A 21,897-nucleotide genomic window follows, 5' to 3' on the forward strand; every position below is an offset into this window, starting at 1 on the left:
GTATATTCAATTTGCCAAAGTCACAGAACATTAGAGCCAGAGGACATGGTCCCCTCTTCCCACTACAAAATGTTTCCTGTCCCTCAGAGGCAACAAGTAGGACTCTGACATAGAGAAGAAACCTTATTCCAGGTAAGAAAAAGCTGAGCAAGAAGTGGTATTTACATGGGGAAAATAGGTTGTGTAAATTAAAAAGTAAAACCATGGTATAGAAACAAAAGAACGAGATGAAATAGGAGATCAAAGGGTTAAGACCACTGAATAGTCTTAAAAGAGTGAAAAAAACTGTTCTACAATATACCATAGTAGACCATTGTAGCTTAGTGCAGGGTAGTAACAAACAGTATAAAGACAATGACCTTTTCATCTTTTCCTTATAAGAGTTAAGTTAAGCAAAAGTTGAAATGCACATAGATTGTTATGCAACCTAGAAATAACCACTTATATAATGGAAACACGATGCAAACTGGTACAATCTAAAAGGCTCCATTTATCTCGATGGCGCACTAATTAAAATAGTCCCTATTTAATTCTCAGGCAAAAAGAATTTCCCTGCAGAGTAGTACTGGCCTATAAACCAAATCTGAGTTCATCAACTAATATTGTTACTTTTATCATCATTTAAGTGCCCTTCATTCCATTGGGTTAGTTAATGAATTGTTAAGTATACTATATCACAAAAGGATTCTACCACACAATAAATTAAAATGGGTAGGACACAAAAAAGGGAGCTGGTGATAAAGATCAAATAAGAACAAAATAAAAACTTAAAATGATTACCGATCTGTTAAACTGCCAAGAAACACAATTGGAAAATAAGCTTACCAAAAAGACTTTCCTTTAGATAACTTCTCTGATCAAATGGCACATATATCCCAACCACTCAATATAAAGTAACAACCAAACCCATTCCAACCCACAATTTCCTTCTGTGATGGTGAGTTTTATGTGCCAATTTGGCTAAGCAGTTATTTAGTCAAACACTAACGCAGGTGCTGCTGTGAAGGTATTTTACTGCTGTAGTTAGCAGCTCTCATCAGTCGTCTTTCAGTGAAGAAGCTTATCCCTGATGTGGGCAGACTTCACCCATCCAATCAGTTGGAAGGCCTTAAGAACAAAAACAGGTCTCCCAGAGGGAAAAGAAATTCTACCTCAAGAATGCAGCATCGGTTCCTGTCCGAGCCTGCTGTCCTGCCCTACAAACCTGCACTCACCAGCCCCCATGGTCATAGAAGTCAAGTCCTTGGAACGGATAAGCCTGACTGATAGAAATTTTAGCACCCCCAGTGGGGTGCTACTGTCACAAATACCTAAAAAGGTGAAGCAGCTATAGAATTGGGTAAGAGGTGGAGGCTGGAAGAATCTTGAGTTACTCAACAGAAATAGCCCAGATTGCTTTGAAAAGATGGTTGATTAGAAATACAGACATAGGGGCGCCTGGGTGGCTCAGGTGTTGAGCGTCTGCCTTTGGCTCGGGTCATAATCTCGGGGTCCTGGGATCGAGCCCCGTGTCAGGCTCCCTGCTCAGCAGGAAGCCTCCTTCTCCCTCTCCCACTCCCCCTTCTTGTGTTCCATCTGTCAAATAAATAAATCTTAAAAAAAAATTTTTTTTAAAGAAATACAGATATAAAAGGTAATAATTTTGGAGATACTTAGGAGTGAAAAGGATGGTGGGATCCTCTCCTATCTTAGAGGATATATGTATCATCATGAACACGATGTTGGGAGATACATGAATGTTAAAGATGTTTTTGATGAGTTCTCAGAAGGAATTGAGAAAACATGTTCCTGGACACTGGAGAAAAGGCAATTCCTGTTGTAAAGTCACAAAATCTTTGCTAGACTATGCTCTAAGACTGGGTGTTAAGAGATGAACTTGAATATTAGTTGAGGAAATTTCCAAGCAAAGTGTGCAGGGTATGGTTTTGTTTCTCCTTGTTGCTATAGTAAAATAGAAGAGGAAGGAAGGAGAAACTGAGGAAGGAGCCATTAAGCCAAGAGGAACCAGGGAAGAAGGCCAAGTGACAAAGGCCAAGGAACACCGAGGATTTCCAACCACTACCAGAAGCAGAAAGAAGCAAGAGAGGATTCTTCCCTAAAGCCTTCAGAAGGAGCACAGTCCTGTTGACATGTTGATTTCAAATTTCTAGTCTCCAAATTTCTGTTGTTTTATGCCACCTAGCTTGTGGAAATTTGTTATAGCAGACCTAGGAAATGAATATATCCCCCCTACCTTGCTTTATTTTTCACTGTAGTGATTATTACCTCCTCATAATTATAGTTATTTCATCACTCCTCCCTCTTTCCCAACAATGTAGAGACAAAGACTTTGTACTTCATAAATATTCGTTGAATGAACGAACTACGTCTACAGAGTATTTTAAAACACCTTGAAGGAATAATAGACGAGCTTTCCTAAGTTCAAGATCTAGGTCTTCTAGTTATGCTGTGGGAATGTTGCATATAAGAGAGCTTTAACTTGATAAGTAATTTACAGAAGAAATCTCTAATTTAGAAATGAATGAAGGTCATTCATATGTTTGTCATAAGCAAAGAACCTTTCATCTAAACCAGTACTTCTCAAATGTTAGTATAAATCAGAATCACCAGGTAGATGATAAAGGTGATGCTGCTGATCTGGGGACCATACTTTAGCATCACTGGTCTAATTCATTAGCCAAGGAGAAAAAAAGACTAAAATCTGATGTTACAAATGACTGTGAATAAGGCATTATTCCTTTTTCACACATACATTAGAATTATCTTCAAATCCTGAACTATTTTTTTTAAATTAACCAAAAATAGAACAAAATTATAATACGTTCTCTTTCATATGAACAGATGAGACTTTTTTCTAGCATCAAATAGGGGAATGAATTTGAGTTTTCTCAGATTTCTTTTTTTAGGGGGAGAGGGGAAAGTACTGAAGATTCTGAGATGTTCTGACATTCTCAGGCTGTCATCTAACACTTCCGGGACCAAGACTGGTACAAAGCTAGCTGACCATATAGGCCTATCAACCTTATAAATATACTCCAAAACCCATTTCATATTTATAGTACTATAGAAGACACATTTGTCTTATAATTTATAATAGAAGGGATGCTTTAATTCTGTATTTGGCAAAAATATTAGAGTAAAATTGTTGATTCCTTAAAGCAAAATAATCCATGTAGACACTTTCCACAAATGCCTAGTCACAGAAGTGATAATATACATTCTTAAATTATAATGCTTTATTGCCTCATTTTGAATTTAATTCCAATCATACCAAAACTAAGCGAAACTGAAATTTTACATCAGCTGTTAAAATGAAACAATGAATTACAATACAAAACACGCAAAATGATAAATACACTCGAGAGTTCCCAGTAGAATTATTCTAAGTATATTTCTGCCCTCATTCTTCTGAGGCTCATTTAACATATAAAAAGCAAAGTCAGAACCATATGCTAGCAATGATAGTAATTTAACAGAACTCAAATCCAAAATAAGATAAAGTTTATCTCAAGTTCCTGACAAACCTATGTTTAAGGCAGCAAGTGAAAACAGTAACTAAACACATCCTGTGAAATTCTACCTCACCCAAGGAGACTAAAGATAAATGGACTTCCTGGGAACATCATGCTGAGAGCCAGCTTTACTGAATCCCAGCACTTGTGTGATGATGAAATGACCATTCTGAGAAACCGAGGCTAGAAGTGAAGAGTATGCTCTGGAAAGTGAATGTTTAAGGTGAATCTAACCAAGACTGAAAGTGAATTTTGTACAGATTGCTTAAAGTGCCGAATGACTGAATGCACACACAACTCCCCCCCCCCCCCCCCCCCGGCTGACAGAGCTCTGCCCTCTTCATTTCCCTTAGAGGCAATAACCTCATTTATGTTTACACTTCTGACAATGGGCAAGATTGTAATGCTCTCTGCTAAGAACTTTAACCAAATGGCCCCTTTACCTACTAGGGTAACCTAACTCAAGAATTTGCACTTGTTAACCCTCAACTCCATGCACTTTCTCCTCAGACTACATTTGTTAGAACAAAGCCATTATTTGAACAATTTAAGTTTGCTTTTTAAAAATAAGGCATTTAAAACAGTAAAAAAGCAAAACAAAACAAATCAGAATCTAAGTTAAAAAAAAAAAAACTTGGAACCCTCATTTTGACAGTGAGTTTCCTTAGATAAATAGGACAATAGTTCCCAGATCAGACATACCAGACTATTTAAATATTAATGTTTTACTATTCCCGACTTTGGTCATTTAATACCCTAGAAATACTAAACAGATTAAAAGAAAGTAAATGATTTTGGTTAAGAGCTATTGCCAGAAGCCAAAAAACGTCCACTGACAGATTAAAAACTGGTGAAAACAAAAGAATTAAAAGCAGATGAAAAACACGACCATGTATTAAAGTACAAAGTTACATGGTCAGATAAAGTAATTATGATCTATAATTCTGTTTTAAAAAAGCAGGGCCATGTTTGGGGGCGTTTTTGGAGGGAAGCTGCCATGGAAAATTAAAATTCAATTGCAGTTTTCTGGAAAATTCAATTACATGAACCACTGAATGTGGGACAAAATGATAGTAACAAATGTATTTAAAATACTTATGGAAGGGGGGCGCCTGGGTAGCTCAGTCGGTTAAGCTTCCGACTCTTGATTTCAGCTCAGGTTATGATTTCAGGGTCGTGAGATCAAGCCCTATAATGATTTTCTCTCTCCCTCTCCCACCCCGTCACATGCACCCATGCTCACTTGCGCGTGCTTTCTCTAAAAAAATAAAATACTTATGGAAGGAATCATAAGTACAGTTGCATGTATGTAACTGTACTTCCCACAACTTATAACAGCTAGCTTCTTTATGAATATTTTTAATCTTTGACTAGGAATCTTTGGATGCTTTCAGAAATTCTGCTTTATTATTACTGTTTCAGAGCATTAAACTGAAGCAAAGTCCAACAGTTTTTCTCATACTTTAAAAAAAAAAAAGAGGAACATAGGTCTGTAAATTAATGTTTCACTGAACTTCCCTGAGTCTAGTGCATTACGAAATGAGTGTATTGGACAAAACGAGCTCCAAGATCCCTTGCATTTCTAAAGCCTATATACAATTCAGTGCTTCTCTGCTCAAACCTCAGTAATTTAATATTTAGTACACACTCTAAGTTAAATGACATTTTTCATCATGAAAAAGTGCAAACATGTTTGCATGAATAAAAATTTTCAGGAAAATTTTTAAAAAGGTACCCTTCATTTTTAATATTTCCATAAAATAAGCATATAACCAGTAAAATTCTTTTTTTTACCTAAAAATACATAGCAACACTTTCTCCAAATATACAATATCAGAGCAATATTTTCCATTTAGAAATAAAAGCCAAAAACTATTTTTATTTAAATCACTTTAAAAAATATAGACAAGAGATTTGCATGGCCATTTTTTCTTAATAAATATATAAATATTCCTAAGAATGTTTCTTGTCCTCTTTCAAAATATTCTTTGTCCAATCACCTAAGAAAAGTGTTTTGTGATTTCTAGCTCAGTTTTTAAAAACTTTTATTAACTCTACCTTTCTTTACTAAACAAGGTGTTTTATACCTAAATTTGTTAAGTGATATGCTTTGAAGCTACTCACTTAAAATGAAGATCTTTGAAAGTAAAATGGGTTTCAACAATTCCTGTCGTTTTCACTCTGGTTCTGAGAACATCCTGTTGAGTTGGGATATAATTTGGTTGTGCTATTCTGTCCAAGTCATTCAAATAGCTGAGGAAATAAACAAAACAATATGCTAATAGTTAACATAGCCATTAACGATCATCTACATCAAGGATTAAAACATTCTGATGCATGCAATATTCCAAATTATTGGAAATTTTTACATTTCTCTGTAATGATGTAATACTACAACCAATTTAAGTTTGTATGTTACACAATTTCCACTGAAATGAAAATGTTTATACTTCTCCAGCCACAAAGCTCTTTTAACATTTTCTAGGTATAGTGTACTTTGCTTCCTCAGGACACAAATTAGTAATTCCCCTTGTTGGAAACAGAATAACTTCTTAAAAACCACACACAACCAACTGTACACTAGGAGTTTGTTTCTTGAAATTCTTTATCATACTTTTTTAAGGTAGCACTGTGTTTATTTTCCAGACATTACTCTTGCTGAGGATTTAGAAAGTCTTAAGTTTTTGAGAAAGCAATGAGTACCTCTAGCCAAAGGCTGAATTCAATGCTGTTCCTTTTTAATCAGATTTAAGTCACACGTAGGGAAATACTACACATGCTCTTTTACGGCCTCTTCCTAGCTCCCTAAATCAATATTCACGTTTTACTTCTCACTGATTTTAGTTACCCACCCATTCAATACTCCCTGCCAATGATGCCAAATACGTTGTGCTATTAAAATGTAGTGGTGTCATTTTATATAGTAAATGATGTTACAGAAAGTCCAGGTATGAAGAGATGAATGTGAACTTGAGTGGTTAAAGAAGCATTCATGGATGGTGAGGAGTATAAATAGAAACCTGAACGATGGGACAGAAAAAACAGTGCCCTCCACATCAGGGGAAGCAGTCAAATAGTATGGAGGCAGGAAGAGTCACACCTTGTTTCTCAGAAAGCAAGGGCCCCAGGAGTTGGTGCATACATTCAAGTGAGCAGTCTGGAATTGATCCTAAGGTCAGCTGAGCGTGGGGAGCATCCCTACGGTGTTTTCTGATACTAGAGGGGAGTAGTCAAAGATAATTTAGAAGATATACATCTATGTTTATTACAGAGAGGCACCAACTACTACAACTTTGGTATTATCCTCTGAAACTCTTCCTTAGCCGTTTAGAACAGGTCTTGCAAACAAAAGAAGCTCAATAAATATTTGATTTGTGGAGATGGCGCTGAAAAGCTATCCAAACACTGAATTAGGAATCAAAAGTGTTTTTAGATAGTTAAGTATATGTATGTGATACTGATACTAGAATACTTAAGAGGATAGCTTGAGTTATCCGTATTGTATTTATTGAACTTAAAAATATTATCTTATTATTGCACTGGTGATAATCCCCCAGTACTTTAATCGGTGTTTTAATTCCACATATATAATGTTATACATTATTGTAAGAAAATCTGATTTAATAAATAAACAGGTCATGGCAAGATTTTACTAACTGTTCCTCTGAAGTAGTGTGTTACTCTTATTTAAAATGTGCTTTGAGGGCGCCTGGGTGGCTCAGTCGTTAAGCGTCTGCTTCCGGCTCAGGTCATGATCCCAGAGTCCTGGGATCGAGCCCCGCATCAGGCTCCCTGTTCTGCTGGAAGCCTGCTTCTCCCTCTCCCGCTCCCCCTGCTTGTGTTCCCTCTCTCGCGCTCTGTCAAATAAATAAATAAAATCTTCAAAAAAAAAAAATTTAAAATGTGCTTCGATTACTCAGATGCATTTCTTTGCTTAAAACTGCTACAGTTCTGATAGTCTCTAAAATTAATGCACATTTATATTTCAACAAGACAAATAAGAAAAACAGGCATTGTGAAAAACTCCAATTGTTTTAAATGATCACAAATTTAAAGTAAATAGGTGGTTAGATAGTCCTAATGGGCAACTTGGCAGCATCCCCCCATCTCCAGTCAAAAAACTCAGAAATCAAGATGCACTGTGACGTGACCACTATGGAGAAACAGATTTCTAGGACTTCCTTCATTCTTGAAAAATGGCTCCACTATTGCCATCTTAAGGTCAGAGCTACTAGTAATGAAATATTGGGGAGCCCAAATGACTTACTTTTCTCAGTGCATACCCAAACACGTGAGCACAGGAAACAAGCCTTGGTCATTAGACTGCAGTGGTCCAGGAGGTCCCACCATATGGGAAAACTGACTTCAATCGATTATTCCTGAGCAGCACCCCTTATTTACGGAAAAAGCTCCCCTCGCTGGGCTCAGCTCAGAGCGGTCCTCTCAACCTAACAGTGATTCCCATTTAGATCTTCCTGCAGGGGCTGGTGGTGCCAAAGCACATAATACGGTCTAAGAGTTGTGTTCTCGCTGTAAACAATTTTCTTCTAATTTCTCTCCTAGCCTCTGTAAAGTATGGTTTATTCATTCATTCCTTATTAAGTGAGGGCACAGCAAATGACCACCGTGTGTCAGGCAATGGAGAAAGAACACAGGGTGAAAACAGACCTGACTGAACTTACAGCGTAGTGTCACAGATAGAAAACAATCATTTCAACGTAAATATAAACCAAATTACCTCAAAATGTACATCTGTGAGCGCTCTGAAATATTTTGTATTATAAGTATATAAAACAGGGAGGGTAAAGACATAATCTGTGAGTCAAGAAGAAATATCCTAAGAAAGGATGATACCAGTTGGAGAGGGGAGCTATAAACTCAGTAACACATTACATACACATATATAAAATACAAATGAAATAATATATATGGTTTATATAGTTGTAAAGCATTAAAAATACAGATTAGGAAATAAACAGAGCAAAATAAAAATTGGTATGGGTTACACAGTAAGGTGTATTACTTCCTCCCGCACATGAAATCACTCACATGACACGTACTGGGTACTCTGCTGTGTAACCCATGACATGCTGCGTGATAATCAGGAGAGCCATCCCCCATCTGTCTATTGTTCACTGTGGTGAAGTATGTGTATTTACCTAGATCTTATTAATAATTCTATCTTACCCTCACTTGTGTCCCTGAACGCCAATAGCTCGGTCAAGAAAATGAAAAATGTGGAAAGTAAAATGCATGCAGAGCACATATTTTAAGACCAATTAATGCCACTTCTATCTGACATTTTTGAGTATGTGTGCCAAATTATGGAAACAAATACTTGATTTTTTTTAACTGTAGCTAGATCACTAAGCAGAAAGCTCCCTGACCAGGTTTTATCACAACTTGATTTATGAGCTTTCTGTGGCCACCACCTAGAAAATCAGGGCAGATTTTTCTTACAAAATACTGTACTTAGCTATCTGTAAACAAGGTTTGATGCAACAGGGCACATAAAATTGACAATTTTCAAGCTTAGAGCTATTTTACTCAGTGAGAAAACATCTTGGGATCACCACACCCCCCTTCAAAAGGGGTACATCTCATGCAAGGCGCCTGTCACTGGACAAGTAACTCTTCTCAGGCCCTTAATTAGCATAATGAAAAGAATCACATCAGTTACCCTCCCCTTGGGCTAGTCCCAGGCAAACTAGAGATACACCCAAATTCAGAGTGAACTTTGCAAAGTTCCAATTTCTTGGAAATAGCTGCAAACAGTCCATTCTGCATGTTTCAGTTACATAAGCATGAGTCTCTTGAGACACTTCTGGACACAAAGGAAATAGCAGTAATGTTATCTACAAATTCACAAGAAACAGAAAAGTTTTCAAATACTGTCATCCTGAATATCCTGAGTTTTACAAGAATGTGTCAGCCAATTCTGCAATAACACTGCCTTGGAGGTCTATTTGACTTGCATGTAATTATTCATGATGGTTTAGTTCTGAAGTTATGATTACTTACTATGCGGCAGAATCATTAAGCTGGTACTCTCGGGATCTGTTGAAACAGGCTTGTACACCACTATCTTTCCACAATCTCTTTATAACTCCAGCAAGTTCCGCAGTCATAAAACCTTCTTCAGCAGCTCCAGCAAGCACAAACAGTTGGCGGGCATCATCCTGAACATTCAAAGACCGTTTTTTTGTTGTTGTTGTTTTGTTGTAAGTAAAAAGGGAGACATTACAGATGAAAAGTACAAAGGGAGGCATTATAGATTACAAAAAGTGCAGTGGTGAATTTCCTTTGTTTTTCATTGGGGTCATGACTTTTATTTCTCTAAAGCACCACTTAAAAAAAACTGGCTTAATCCAAAGAGCATAATCTTACATCATGAGTCTATGTTCTGTAATATTAGTAATAGCTGTCAAGGCACTAGGAAGCTGGAAGAATGACTTACACCTACAGTTCATGAGGGGACACATTAACCAACTATTCACTATCACTGACAGTTTGTTGTGCACTGAGAATGATCAGTTTTGGGAACAGAAAAATAGTGTGTGCCTTACCCCTCCTACCCAAAATGTTTCTGAGAGGCACACTAACACCATTAGAGATTATTTTAAGATAGAATCTCATTAAATGTTGGCTTTCTGATATTCTCTATAGAAAAAAAGAAATTCAGAAAAGGGAGAAATCAACGTGGAAATAAGAAAAAACAGTTTCACAGAATGATCTGAAATTTTCAGGAGACCTTGAAGTGTGTATACATTAAAATCAATGGGCCAGGAGGTGGGGGCAGGTGTTTGTTAATGCAGGCATAGGAAACAAAACACAGCTATGAAGGAGAAATACTCACGATGCATATTGAAGACAGCATGAAAAATATTTTAAATGAAGGAATGCTTCATATACAGTTAATTAAATTATCCTTAAGTTTTGAGACTACAAATAGTCATTCTGATCCAGAGGTAATCAACCACATTAGGTTAGGGCTGTCCAAAGGAAATATAACATGAGACACTGATACAATTCTAAATTTTCTAATAACCGTATTTTTTTAAAAAAGGTAAAATTAATATAACAAGATATTTTAACCTATACATAAAATATTTCAACATGTAACCAAGATAAAATTATTGAGATAGTTATTTTTATTCATATTTAGTCTTCAAAATCTGGCGTTTATTTTATACAGATAGCACATCTCAACTCAGGTTAGACACATTTTCAATACTCAGTAACTGTGTGTGGGGAGCAGCTACAGTGCTGGATCACGCAACTAAATTTTCAGGTAAAAACACAGTTAATCCAAAAATAGGGGAGATGTGAAGTTGCTAACTTCACAGAGATTTTCTGTACCCTGAGACTTGTAGCTTTATGTTAACTGGGTGGACAATCCCTAATTTTTCTCCAGGGGCATTTTCCTGAAGTATTGTAGTAAATGTTCATAAAGTGATGGCACATATAATGATAAGGTACACAGCAGAGAAGCATGTGGTGACAGAGGAGAGCAGAGAGTACTAGCTGACAGTATAAATTCATTCTGCTGCCAATTTGTGAAACTTTTTTTTTTTTTTCCCCAGATAGAACCCATACTGAAAAATAATTAAGTAACTCAGCATGGGAACATATTATTCAAGCATATGTTTCCCTTTTTAGTAAATCACAAGATAAATACATGCAAGCAAGTAACACATGTACAACAGCCTCAATAAAAAAACCAACATAACATAGTTTCAAGTCATTCTTAGCACCACTTACCTAATTACAGTAAAAATTTGCTTTTTCAAATAATTACCTTATATGAGAAATTTCTAAATTTGGTCATTTTTATTAATTAAACATCAAACATAATTTTCTCTGTCCAATTCAGAAAAGTACTTTTCACTTAGTTTTCATGAGCCTTCCTTATGATATATTTATTAAATTTCAATACAATTTCTTGATAGAGAACACTAATGCCCTTTAGTATGGGTCATAAGAGCACACTCTCTTCAATCTTTCTAGGAAGCAGCCTGAAGAAAAGACATGAGAAACTTTGGAAGTATATTTATAAACTATACTCTCTCTGTCGCATTCAAAAATTTATCTTCTAGGGGGTATAGCTCAGTGGTAGAACATTTTGCTGCAAAAATTTTTCTTCTTCACAAAATGTAAAATAGTCTCTTTTCCCTGAAAAGCTAATTAGAATATTCACTTCCATGTCATTAGGAGGACATTCAGATGTCTGCAGATGAGCTTTAAGGTAATAAATTTAAGCAGCAAGGTACCTTAGTAATTATTCTACCTAAATTTGTGTTTTGTATAAAAAGACCCTGGGGCACAGAAAAGTTAGGCAACTCATTTAAAATTTCACAGCAAACTGGTCACCCAATCACACATACCAGCAAGCAATTAGTAAACAGCCATTGCCCAAGACAAATGTTAAAATTGCAGAATGATAGCAATGATCCCACCGAGCCATGGAATGAGGTCTTTTCAAAATATATGTAAAATAATGTTATTTAAGAACATTTAGGGGCACCTGGGTGGCTCAGTTGGTTAAGCGACTGCCTTCGGCTCAGGTCATGATCCCAGGGTCCTGGGATCAAGCCCCACATCGGGCTCCCTGCTCCATGGGAGGCCTGCTTCTCCCCCTCCCGCTCCCCCTGCTGTGTTCCCTCTCTCGCTGTCTTTCTCTCTCTGTTCCATTAAATAACTAAAATCTTAAAAAAAAAAAAAAAAAGAACATTTAGAAAGCTGAACATGAGTGTACCAAAACAGTGTGACATAGGGTAGGAAAAAAAAAAAAAATTGGGATTACTAGAGAAAAGACTGAAGTTTAATCAGAAGGGACACAGGTTAGTAAAGCGGCATGGGTAGATAGGCAGTCTTTTGTGTTGTTGAGAGAAATGTTGTTTGCCAGGCAATTTCTGAGTAGCAAGGAAAAATCCCTGGATGTAGCCACGTTAGTATGTTTACAAGCTACTAAGAATGAAAAGAAAATCAGATGGTGGAGAGAATGTAAGCTCCAGGTCACATAACTGTGTGCTCTGGGAACTCAGAAAGGAGTTATGAAATGCTTGTGTGTCAAGAGACACGTCACAGGGCCTCTTTTCCCACTGATGGTCAGGGACCACTTGGCACGCTGTATGTAGCGACAGCACATCTTACTCGAAGCCACTTCATGAGAATTAGGAAGAGTCCTCCTGGGCTGGGGAAGGGAAGATGGAGGGACCCTGACAGCTGTCTTCTGACATATTAAGTAAGGACCATTAAAGGAAAGAGTAGGCTTCATTATTAGGCATAAAGCCTTTATGAATTCTTAAGGCAAAAGACAGCAGATTTCAATTCTTTAAGAACACTTAACAATCAAAGCCATCCAAAGAAAATGGGGGAGGGGGGGAGGGGGAGTGAGAGACTGAAATTTTTAAGCAAAGATTAGATGATTATTTATGGTAATACAGCAGACAGAATTCATGAATGAGATTAGGGGCTTAAACAGAAAACATCAGAAAGTGCTCTGTAACAGAGACTAAATAATATGATACAGGAGTCTTAAAAATAGTGCAACTCTAAATTTTTGGCCACAAGGATGATATACTGAGGTCATGACTGATACATATATAGGAATCTTTTGTTCCAGTGACTTAGCGGAATTTTTTCATTAATAACATTAGTCAACAATAGTGAATACCGCATATGAGAACCACTCATATATTTAATCTACCACATTTCTATAGGATATAATCACCCCCAAAATTTAAGACAACTATACCACTTTTATCAAAGTTAGTATATCTTTAAGGAAATCCTGAGAATAATGGAGTCACCACACCACTCCATGGCTCATGGTGCCAATCCCAGACATTTCAAGAACTGCTTTGGGGGCACCTGGGTGGCTCAATCGGTTAAGGGGCCGACTCTTGGTTTCAGCTCAGGTCATGATCTCAGGGTGGTGAGATCAAGCCCTGCATGGGTCTCCACGCTCAGTGGGGAGTCTACCTGAGAGCTCCCTCTCCCCTTGCCCCTCCCCCTACTCTCACTCATGCTCTCAAAAAAAAAAAATCTTTAAAAAAAAAAAAAAAAAAAACTGCTTTAAGAAATACACAAATGTAAAACATTTTTCCCTCTCGAAACACAAATGTAATAAACTTAAAATGACTGAGGCAAAGAAACAGGAAGTCATTTTTTTCCCCATAGCACTGCTTAACAGGGTGGGGGGGAGCCTAAAAATAAAATAATCTAAGTTAATTTTAACTAAATTGCAGAGAGCAAAATTTCACTAAATTGCAGTGAGCATGAGCTTCTCTATATCAAGAAAGGAGATTACAATAAATGTTGGACAAATATAACTTTTATACATATATTTATGAATCTTATGTCTATTTTTTATTTATAAAATAAAAAATGTTTTAGTGTTTTTTGGATGGACAATACAACTTTGTTGTCAAAAGAGATATAAAAATATGTGCTACCTAATATATGAATTGAGGGAAATAGAAAAATACTGTGGAGAGGCACATATTACATTGCAAATGAAGGTCAATTCCACTTTGCCACATACATAAATCAATATTCCTTAGAATCAAAAATAATATAATCTTGTAACAACCTCTTAGTTCTCAAACATAAGCCAGAATACAAAACCAATTAAAAAATTCATCTGAAAAAATAACAGGTAGAAATAAACCAGGAACATTTTGACAAGGATACTTGGGAAGGAGAGCTAAAATTCTCAGATATTCAAAGCCTAAGTATGTAGGACATTCTGGTATTAAAGCAGATCAACAGGGGAAAAAACCCAAATCTGAAATTATATGATAAAGGTGGCAAGGTAAATTAGTAGGAAAGGATATGATTACTTAAAAAAAAAACTCTAATAGATAATTAGATAGCCATCTGAAGACAAAAAAAGAAATAATGTAGGTCTCAACCCCATGCATAAAACAAAGTTTTGGAGTGATTAAAGAATAATGTTAAAATTCACTCTCCTAAAAAACATTTAAAATGAATATTTAGTAAATCTTTACATAATGTAAGAAATAACAGAACAAGATTTAAAAAACCAAAACCATAAGATTAAAGGCAATAAGCAAAATGTGAGAGAACATTTCTATTGGACATTATGTACAAACAAGCAAATAGATCATCAAAACACTAAGACTCCGAGAGGTAAATGAATAAGGCAGAAAATAGGCCATTGACACAGAGAAAGAAAAGTATAGTTAATAGAGACAGAAAACTGTGCAATTTACTAAAAATTGAAAATGCAAATTAAATTGAGATAAGATTTACTAATAAATTAGGCAATATTTTTTAACGCAAAGACTTCTAAATTTTGGTTACTCAGAGTGCTAAGAAAAGGCGCTCTAACTATGGACTCTGAGGAACAAACTGAGGGTTCTAGAGGGGAGGGGGGTGGGGGGATGGGTTAGCCCAGTGATGGGTATTAAAGAGGGCACGTACTGAATGGAACACTGGGTGTTATACGCAAACAATGAATCATGGAACACTACATCAAAAACTAATGATGTAATGTATGGTGATTAACGTAACAAAATAAAATTTAAAAAAAAGGCACTCTAGTAAACGGGACAGGAAGGTAAACTGATACAACTTTTCTCAAAGGCAATCTGGCAATGCAGGCACAGAGAGACAGAACTAACTAATGAAATAAACTACAAAATTAGAGAAACAGAAAAGCGGCCATTATGTAGGAGCATGGTGAGGCTTGGGGGAGAAAGGGTGCTCATTCCAGTCAATTCAAGGCAAGGTTTTCTGCTCCTTATATCTTAAATCATTCCAAGTAAGTGCTTCTTAAATTATATGTGACAAAGGACCGGTCCTGTGTTTTATTTTCTTTTATTTCCAAACTATTTCAGAACTATTACTATTAGAAAAATAAAATTTATGCCACATAAAATATAAACCCATTTTCTTAAACTATCAAAGTTAACATATAAATGACTCTGCCAACTGCTACAAATCTAAGTGCTTACCCGTAATTGCAAAATTCATCTTGTGCGCATGCTTGTGGACACAGATCCATGAAGCACACTTTGAGCAGTGCTGTTTTAAATGATGCAGTGACCAAGAAATGCTGACAGGCCCCTCCATAATGCTTCCCTAACTTCACATTATTAGAAACAATAATTTATCATCCACAGACTGAGTACACTCATTCTGAGAGTTGGAAAGGATATTCAGCATGAAATTTGATTGCTCTATGCCATCCTTGAAAACAACTTTGTTTCCTCTGATTTTAAATAATTAACGTATAATCTGCTTTGCAAATCTGGAAACTGCCAAATATGAAGTACTCCACAGCAAATTAGTTACCATCTCTAAAAATTTTACATCTTTTTAGTCAATTCTCATCAAATTAACCTACATACTAAGGTGTAATTCCAATCAAGATATCAACAGATTTTTTTTTGTTTGTTTTGTTTCATCAGGGATGTGGGGCATTAAGTTGATTCTCAAGTTCACCTGGAAGAGAAATGCATAATCGCCTTCACACTTTGGTAAAAGAACAAGGGGATAAGTGCTCTTACCCTACCAAATACCAATTAACCCTATGAGGCAATAGGAACTAAAATAAATTGATTCTGACAAGAATAACAGTAGTATAATAATTATAAATGGCAACAATAGTAGCAACAAACATTTACTGAGCATCTATTATGACCAAGGCATGTGGTAAATGCTTGATGTTTATTATGTCCTTATTCCTCACAACCCTGCCAGGTAAATGTTATTATTTCCATATTATTATTTTTTAAAAGATTTTTTATTTATTTATTAGAGAGAGAGGGAGAGAGATCACGAGCAGGGGGGAGGGGTAGAGGGAGAAGCAGATCCCTGCTAAGCAGGGAGTCCGATGCAGGACTCGATCCCAGGACCCCCGGGATCATGACCTGAGCCGAAGACAGATGCTTAACCGACTGAGCCACCCAGGTGTCCATTTCCATATTATTATAATGAAAGAAACTTATAAAGGTTAAGTTATTAATAAGTGACTGACCTGGAAAAAAAATACATCAATGGGGGAAAAATGGGAGTTCAGACACACATCCAATTTGATGCTAAAGGCAGCATTTTCAAGTCACTGAGGAATGGAATATTTAATAAATGGCTGTAAGGCAAGGGATGATCAGATAATATACTTAGGTCCCACCTACCAAGAGACACAAATAACATTTCCAGGTGGGTGAAGTGATAAATCTAAAGAATAAAACTATAAACATTCTAGAAAAGAGTAGTTTTAAAAATAATTGTAAGTCGAAGAAAATCTAAGATACACAGAAGTCAGAATTGACTGCAAAAAAAAATTAAGAGTTCTAAAACAACATAAATATTTCAAAAAAGTAAAAGAAATATATTGAGCAAAAATATTTGCAAAATTTAAAGAAGGGTTAATATGCTTTATATTTGAAGAGCATCAATGTGAAAAGAACAAGTAATTTAACAGAATTGAGTGAAAAACACTAAGAGGAATTCACAGAAGAAATACAGAAAGACAAAGATTTCCCATCTCACTAATAATCAGGAAAATAAAAAATGAAAAAAAGGAAGACAATATTTTTCAGGCATGAGATATTAAAAATTAAAGTGCTGATAATATCTAAGTTGGCGAGACTCTGGTAAACACTGATGCACGGTTGTTAGAAAAGATTATTCATGTCGCTTTCTTTCTGAAAGCACATCTGCGGTTCCTATCAAAATTAAATATCTGGTTATCCTCCGATTCAGGGATAATATTTCCAAGAATTGGTACTTTAGAAACAGAAATATATTCACTGCCTTTGAATATACTGTTTCTTATTTATGGAATGCTTTTTCCTTGTTTTTGTCTAGAAAACTCTTACACATGTTTCAATATCCAGCTCCCATGTCCCTTCCTCATGTCCAGGTCATGTGTAGTTCACCTTTGTTATTTCTTAGCACAATTCCCAAAGCCCTCAAGTATTTTAAGGCTTCAGCAGAGGCAAGGCAACACAAGAAGACATGGGGCAGACCAACTGAAAGCAATGTGAGAGCACGGAGACATCTGTGAGAAGGAGTTAGTAACAATGGCTAAAGCAAACAGAAGGAAGAGTCTGAAGGTAGGAGGCAAACAGTTACTAGGCTACAGCTAGACAGTCTAAGAAGAGTGACTCAAACTAGCACTAAGTGAAACAAGGAGGAGAAAAGAAGTCCCACATGTAGATTTCAAAGCATCAGAAAACCAGTAAAAATAAGTAAAAATTTTTAAGAAGTCTATGGCGACAGAGCAATTATTCCCCGTCAATTCTGTCATTTGGTCCTTGAGAGAAAAACAGGAAATAAAAAGACTCCACAAAATACTGCTTGCACTGACCCTTCAATTGCCTCGGAAAATGGGAGGCTACAAAACCAATCTAATAATCACATATAACATCTAACTGCAGAATGCCATATATGTGATGGGATGAACGATTTAAATCACCGTAACTGGAACCGGCATAAAGTACAATCTTAAGGGTGGTAGTCCACTGTAAGATTAAAAGCTCAAAAAGCATTTGTTCAATGGATCAATGATAAATGAATCAATTAAAGATAAAAAAATTACACGAACGGTAGGTAAGGCAAAAATGTCTGAATATGTTCAAATCTTATTCCAGAGAAGATGATTCAGAAGAATGTAATGAATCATTATGAAAAATAATCTTGAAATCTGCTTGAACATTTCAATTCATTATACTAAGTTTTATTTTTTGTTTAAAAGAAAAAGCTTAGTGAATTAATATGGACCAATAACTGATAAAGAAATGTTAAGAGTAACTTATTAAAAAAAAAGGTTTATTTTAAATTTCCCCAAAATATCTTTTCTCATAATGCTTTCATTCATTTTTTTCCTCTTAAGCACAAATTGAGCCTCAAAGTTAAAAAAAAAAAAAAAGAAATTCTATCAGACACTATGAAGACAAAAAGGAAAAGTTACAGTCTCAATACAAAAATCCTCATAGTATTAGCAGGGAGACAGCGAGTGTGCGCACACACATGCACACACACATATATATATACCGAATGCATAAAATCCAAGGGACTATAAAAAGCAGTGGTAGTAATAGTAATAACACACCTACTCTGTACAAAAAAATCAAAATTTAAGCTAGAGTTTCAGTTAAAGGTTTGTGGAAGGGTTAAGAAGTTTTATATCAGTTATTAAAAATAAATCAGTGAAGAAAAAAATACACACAAATAATAAAACTTAAACAGATTAAGCAAGCAAAACAGGGGTGGGGTGAAAGGAAGGAAAAAAGTGTCCTATGGACTAGACCAAGGAAGCTGTGATCAAATCCAAAATGAGTTATTGGGCCAAATAAGGAAGTGCCAGCCTGGCGCTCCGTTCCCACTAACCATACGGCAATCCTTCTGGCATGTCCTGGGTTCCAGTTTTTTTACTGATCAAATAAAGGGGGGTCGAACTAGCTTTTCTCCTAAGGTCGCCATCCCTTTAGCTCCAAAATCCTGATACAGGTTTTCTAACAGCCAGTATTTTCCTATTCGAAAGACAGGCAAGATTTTATACTGTTTTCATTATATGAGATTAGATTGCTTTTTAGGCTGGGCATAAATACAAATAATTAGATCATTTCAGCATTCCAAATTATGAAAACAAATACTGAAGAGTCAGCATGAAACTCAGGAGTAACTACAAGAAATCGTCATGGAGATACAGGAGTACCCAGTATTACCTGTTACACAGAAAATACTGCAATGGTTACGGAGTTGTCCAAATTATCTGATGGATGAGGAAACAATTCTAGGTATAAAGAGAAGATGACACAATCCTGTGCATTCTTAGGTCATCACTTCTAAAGCTTCTGACTCACTTCACTCACTACCATCCTTTTGACTTCTTTTATAAAATGCTCTTGAGACAGCGGATAAATCTTAGGTTACATAGTATGGTATTATCATGTAAGTCATTCTTGCTACTCATCAGGCCCGTTCTAATGAATTTAAGAACTCACCGCCCGAGCTGAGTCACCGAAGTCGATCTTCAACCTCCCCATGGCCCTGATGATAGCAATGATTGACTGGATGGTGTTACTGTAGACCACTGCTTTGTACTGCTTACACTCTTCCTCTGAATAACCAGCTTCGTGTATAATTCTAATGAGACAAAAGGGAAAAAAAAGCAAAAAACACTTACTTCCTTTGATGGAAGGATACAGTTAAATATAAGAAACAAATTTAATGTTTTCAATCTACTTACTTCATTTGCTTCACAATTGTACTTTTCCCAGATTCACCAGCACCTAAAAAAAAAAAAGTGAGATAAAGGATTTCTAACTTCATCACTTATGCATATCCAACCCCCAACACAGGCACACTCATGAGTGCATGCACACACACACACATTTTGTCTTACAGCTAAATTTTGTTTTATATCAAAACAATCTTTTTTTAAAGGATTTTTTTTAAAGATTTTATTTATTTATTTGAGAGAGAGTGAGTGAGAAAGAGAGTGCACACAAGCAGGAGCAGAGGGAGAGGGAGAAGCAGACTCCGCACTGAGCAGGGAGCCCGATGTGGGGCTCGATCCCAGGGCCCTGGGATTACGACCTGAGCCCAAGGCAGATGCTTAACCGACTGAGCCACCCAGGCACCCCCTTTTTTAAAGGATTTATTGAGAGAGAGAGAAAGATAAGAGTGTGTGTGGGGGCACAAGGACAGAATCCTCAAGCAGAATCCTCGCTGAGTGCAGAGCCTGACAGGGGGCTAGATCCCACAACCCATGAGATCATGACCTGAGCCAAAACCAAGAGCCAGACACCCAACCGACTAAGCCACCCAGGTGGCCCTATATCAAAACAATCTTTAATGGTTTCCAAACATATAGAAAAATTGTCAAAAATAAGTCCCATCTGTTTATTACTTCATGATACTTAAATTCAATAAACTTAACTGAAAAAAATGCTTTTAATTATTGTATTCTCTAAACCGTTAAAAAATTCGATCTTCTGTAACTTAAAGCACTACAAATTAGTTTTATTCAAAATTTTGCTCCATCTTGGGGAAGATGTTCTGTTTGGTCAGTCATCCTAATTTTAACCTTTGCTGCTTCTTAAGAATGAAGTAGAGGGCAGTGGTACCAAGAAGCCATATAACAAATAACTGAATATATGTTACAACAGCTGTGACTCATGCAGTGTATGTTCAACCACCATCATTTCACCTCTGACACACAGCCAACATAATCTGCTAGCACTGGGGATACAGTGGTAGGCAGGACAGAAGTGTCTCCCCCATGTTCTTCTAGCCTCCCTGTCACCCAAGTCATAAACCCATTTTCAGAACACTCCTTCACTTTCTACATATGCAAGTATGTAGGACCTTCACAAGATCCCTAGCATTATGCCATCATAACATAAAAATATTACTAATCAAATGGCCCTTTATAAAGGTAGAGCCCTCCCATCCTTCACATTTAACAGTAGCTGATATCTTCATATCACATTATATCAATTACTTGTCAGGCTCCTTCCAATTGCTAGACACAGAGAATATCTGAACATAGGACACAAAACAAAGAAAGTATGACAAGTCTATCATTTGCCTTCATGTTGTCTTTGGCCAGGGCTACATATCATAGAGGTATTTATCACGGTTTCAGAGATACAACTAGGATTTTTGTTATCTGGGTCCCATATTCCCATTTTCCCAGGGCCCTTCCTACAGCGCTGTGTGATCCAGCATTACTGAATAACTTACAGTTCCAAGAACACCTACTGTGATCACACTACAAATCTTCAAACATACTGTTTCCCCTGCCAAAATTTAATTTACTCTGCTCCTTCTTGCCACCCTGGTTATCCTCCATCAACCATAAACTTACCCTCTTCATCAACTACCTTTTCCTGATCCACTTCCCCAGGGATCCCTGCCACGCCTCACTTTGCACATGTTTCTATGAATATTTCTTGAATTCTCAGCAGCTAACTTGTGCTAGACACACAGTCAACCAGAAATGTACTTGAATTTATTTAAACTACTTGTGCCTGTTACAATTAAATAGCAAACTCTGGGCTTTGTTCCCTTCACCCCTATTCCCTCTAGCTACACACACACACACACACACACACACACACACACACACGCACGCACACACGCACACAAACACTCCAAAATCACAGAGGCATCTGAGAACAGACCATAGTTAAATGGCCTATTTGAAAATCCTGGGGTGGGGGGTGGGGGGGAGCTGCTTAAATTTTACTTGTGATTTGATATTCAAGAAATTTTCCCAAGATACCAGCACATTAAGTAGAAAAGCAGGAGCTGAATAAACAATGAGGGCATTCTTCATTTACAGACAGCCTTTGAATGTTTCAGGGCATCTGCCAATAAAAACAATTCCAAGATAAACAACCCA

General features: G+C 36.5%; 1 protein-coding gene across 1 annotated transcript in view; it reads right to left on the minus strand.

The window, feature by feature from the left end:
- Positions 1 to 21,897, minus strand: part of GNAI1 (G protein subunit alpha i1) — a 92,930-nt gene that overhangs the window by 9,517 nt on the left and 61,516 nt on the right. The window contains exons 3-6 of the mRNA XM_032402291.1: positions 19,738 to 19,780; positions 19,493 to 19,634; positions 9,534 to 9,691; positions 5,637 to 5,765 (exon numbers count right to left, since the gene is read on the minus strand). Of these exons, the coding sequence (XP_032258182.1) occupies positions 5,637 to 5,765; positions 9,534 to 9,691; positions 19,493 to 19,634; positions 19,738 to 19,780 (472 nt within the window). The remainder of the gene's footprint in view (positions 1 to 5,636; positions 5,766 to 9,533; positions 9,692 to 19,492; positions 19,635 to 19,737; positions 19,781 to 21,897) is intronic.

The sequence above is a fragment of the Phoca vitulina genome, unplaced genomic scaffold (assembly GCF_004348235.1).
Source record: "Phoca vitulina isolate PV1807 unplaced genomic scaffold, GSC_HSeal_1.0 scaffold4, whole genome shotgun sequence".
In the NCBI taxonomy this organism is placed as follows: Eukaryota; Metazoa; Chordata; class Mammalia; order Carnivora; family Phocidae; genus Phoca; species Phoca vitulina.